The sequence below is a fragment of the Lichtheimia ornata genome (assembly GCF_029851405.1).
Source record: "Lichtheimia ornata isolate CBS 291.66 chromosome Unknown scaffold00260, whole genome shotgun sequence".
NCBI classification, from domain to species: Eukaryota; Fungi; Mucoromycota; class Mucoromycetes; order Mucorales; family Lichtheimiaceae; genus Lichtheimia; species Lichtheimia ornata.
This window is the reverse complement of record NW_026695579.1, coordinates 1-3,571: the sequence shown is the minus strand read 5'-3', so window position 1 is coordinate 3,571 and position 3,571 is coordinate 1. Positions and strand designations below refer to the sequence as shown.

General features: G+C 46.9%; 1 protein-coding gene across 1 annotated transcript; it reads left to right on the top strand.

Annotated features, from left to right (window-relative positions):
- Window positions 1-244: 244 nt before the first annotated feature.
- Window positions 245-3,508, top strand: O0I10_013131 (uncharacterized protein; the record flags this gene model as incomplete). The annotated part of the gene is made up of 1 exon (XM_058492962.1): window positions 245-3,508. One exon carries the CDS (start codon window positions 245-247, stop codon window positions 3,506-3,508), a length of 3,264 nt encoding a protein of 1,087 aa, XP_058336272.1.
- Between the last annotated feature and the right edge of the window lie 63 nt (window positions 3,509-3,571).

Genomic DNA, 3,571 nt, shown 5'->3' with positions numbered 1-3,571 from the left:
GAGTCTAAAGGGACGCTCGTCACGCAATATCCAGTCCCTTGACGTGGTTGATCCTGTGGAGCATCAAGAAGCAAGTACCATGGTCCCCGGTGACAAGCAAGAACAACAACAACAGCAAGAACCTTTGGAAGAGCCACTCATTGATTTGCGAGATCCCATTGATGGTGCCGCTAGCTTAGAGGATGACATACGCCGCATTGATAAACTCAACACAATAAAGGAAACCGATCTTCCCCTCTATTCAATGTCTTGCAATGGGCAATTAGTAAATGTCTTATTAGATACAGGAGCCAGCACATCCTACATCTCACCTCGGCTTCGTTCCCATGTCACAACCGAACAAGTTGTTGGTAGAGAAGTAGAAACCGCTGGTGGTCATTCAATCGGTATCTATGCCCGTGCTTCCTTTGAGTTGAGTGTTGTCAATGGCTGTGTCATCCCTTGGCGTGCATATGTGCTGGATACAAAATTCGATCTCATCCTTGGTCAAGATTGGTTCAAGGCTGTAGAACCGATTCCACATTGGCGTTATGATAGCTGGGAAATCAAACATCACGGCAAGACCTTCATCTTGGAGCCTAGTCAAGTTCGTCCCATCCCAGAGTTAGCATACTTGATCTCACAGCGTCAAGTGCAACGCTACTCACGGCGAAAAGAGATCTCTGAAATGTTCCTCTTGTTCACTGCATCGACTCGCAATTCAAACGGTGATGTTGATAACGACGCATTCAAGGCAATGATCAAGGAATATGGTGATGTGTTCCGAAATTCACTCCCAGGTCTTCCTCCAATACGGCAAGTGGAACATGTCATTGATACTGGTGACGCACCGCCCATCAACAAACCACCTTTCAAAATGAGTCCACGAGAACTTGACGAATTACGCAAACAGCTTGGCGAATTGCTGGACCTAGGATTGGTGCGACCAAGTGCATCTCCTTGGGGAGCTCCGGTTCTGTTTGTGAGGAAGAAAGATGGCAGCATGAGGCTATGCATTGATTATCGAGCCATTAATCAAGTGACCAAACGTAATGGCCATCCTTTACCAAGAATCGATGAATGTCTGGAACGATTGCGTGGTGCCCGTTTCTTCACAAGTATCGATCTCAAGAGTGGCTACCATCAGGTGCGAATCCGAGAGGAGGATGTCCCTAAGACTGCCTTTAATACTCGTTATGGATCATACGAGTTCCTGGTCTTACCCTTTGGTCTCACGAATGCACCTCCAACATTTCAGCGTTTGATGAACTCCATCCTAGGCGAGTATCTTGATAAGTTTGCTTTAGTCTACCTTGATGACATTCTCGTTTTTAGTCGCACACAAGAAGAGCATATCAAGCACGTTCGACAAGTATTGGAATGTTTGCGCAAGGCCCAGTTGTATGCAAATTTGAAGAAGTGTGAATTCAACAAGCGGGAGTTAGAATTTATTGGCTTCCATGTCAGTGATCAAGGCATCTTACCTTCCAAATCCAAGGTGGCTGCAATCCAATCATGGCCTGTGCCAACGAATGTTCGAGAGGTGCGACAATTTGTTGGACTTGCATCACATTATCGGCGCTTCATCAAGAGCTTCGCAAGTATCGCAGCTCCTTTAACTGATCTCACTCAAGGTACGGGGCATAAGTTGCGTGCCATTGAATGGAGCGATCGTTGTCAAGAAGCTTTTGATCACATCAAGCGGTGCATGTCGTCAGCTCCTATTCTCATTGCTCCCAATCCGGATAAGCCATTTGTTGTGGAAACCGATGCGTGTGATTTTGGAGTGGGTGCAGTCCTTTCTCAAGAAGGTGATGATGGGTTGATGCATCCTGTGGCATTCGAATCGAAAAAGTTGTCACCAGCGGAGAGGTCGTATCCTGCACAAGAGCGGGAATTGCTTGGAATTCTTCATGCACTACGAACATGGCGTTGCTTCATCGATGGTCGTCCCTATGTGGTATACACTGATCATCATCCTTTGCGCTACTTCCGAACACAATCCAAACCCACAACAAGGCTTACAAGATGGATAGCTGAGCTTGAGCTTTACGACCCTGAGATCCGTTACAAACCAGGCAAGGAAAATCATGTCCCAGATATCCTATCAAGACGCGATGGCCCTCAATGTACAAGTACAAGTGCCGATATGGAGCCAGCTTACCTTTACACGGTGACTTCGGTTCAAGAATCAGACTGGCCCAAGTTCTATGCATTCCCTGAGGAACGGCGCCCTGAAATGTTGCGCGATTTGTTGAACAAGCACAAGAACAAGTTTGTCGTCCGTGACAACATGGTATTCAGGCTGATGAAGGATGGCGACACAACTCGTGAAGTGCGTTTTGCTCGTTTTGCTGTTCGTGCCGATTTGGTGGACTCTTTCCATCGTGGTTTTGGACATGCTGCTGGCAAGAATATTGTTCACTTGGTCAAACGTCATTACTGGTGGCCGAACATGGAACAAGACATAAAAGAGTGGGTTGCTTCGTGTCCTCAATGTCAGCTTGCTCAAAACGCCAACCGTGACGTGCATCATGCGCCCATGCACCTGACTGATGTACCACCACCATTCTCACGATGGCACCTGGATTTCATTGGCGAGCTTCCCACAACACCAAAAGGCAATCGCTGGATCTTAGTGGCAGTGGATTATGCAACAAGTTGGCCAATCGCAAGAGCTGTCCCTGAAGCTACTGGAGAAGCCATTGCTAATTTCCTTTATGAGGAAATTGTGATGCGTTTTGGATGCCCACACGAGATTGTTACTGATCGTGGTGCAAACTTTCAGTCCAAGGTTCTCGCCAATTATATCGCTCGCATAAAGCTTCGACATGTCCTTACCTCCGCTTATCATCCACGTTCGAATGGCAAATGCGAAAGAACCAACGGCATATTGAAACAGATGCTTCGTAAATATGTCAATGGTGCTGTTAATCACTGGGACCAATATCTGGATACTGCTCTTTTTGCCGCTCGAATCCGCAAACATCGCACAACTGATATGAGCCCCTTCTACATGGTGTATGGCCAAGATCCAGTGCTCCCTGGTGATCCTCTGAAGCCGTTTATTGTTCGTGACCTCTCCGACACAAGCTCACAATCTCTCAAAGAAGCTCGTTTGCCATCACTTCAACGTTTACGTGACGCTCGTGCCATTGCCAAGGACCGTACATCGAAAGATCGTCAAGCTGATAAGGATCGCTGGGATTTCCATATGCAACATCATGTATACAAAGTTGGCGACTTAGTGCTAATGCGGCATGAAAATCGTGTCAACCTGGAACTGAATTGGAAGGGACCCTATCGAGTGGTTGCTTGTAACCATGACACTGATACCTACAAATTGGTTGATATGTGGAACAAGCCATATGATTCGTGGGTGCACACTGATCGCCTCAAGCCTGTCAACACATCTTCAAAGCCTTCTCAACCATGGTATGATCCCACTGCAAGTCGTGCCGATAATCGTCATCAACCATCTTTTTCTCGCCCTACCGCCAAACACGATTGGATCGAGGACGACCAATAATCTCGGAAGGGGGTATTGTCGGATGTACTTCTTTATCCTTTTGACGAGATCACATGATCTTGA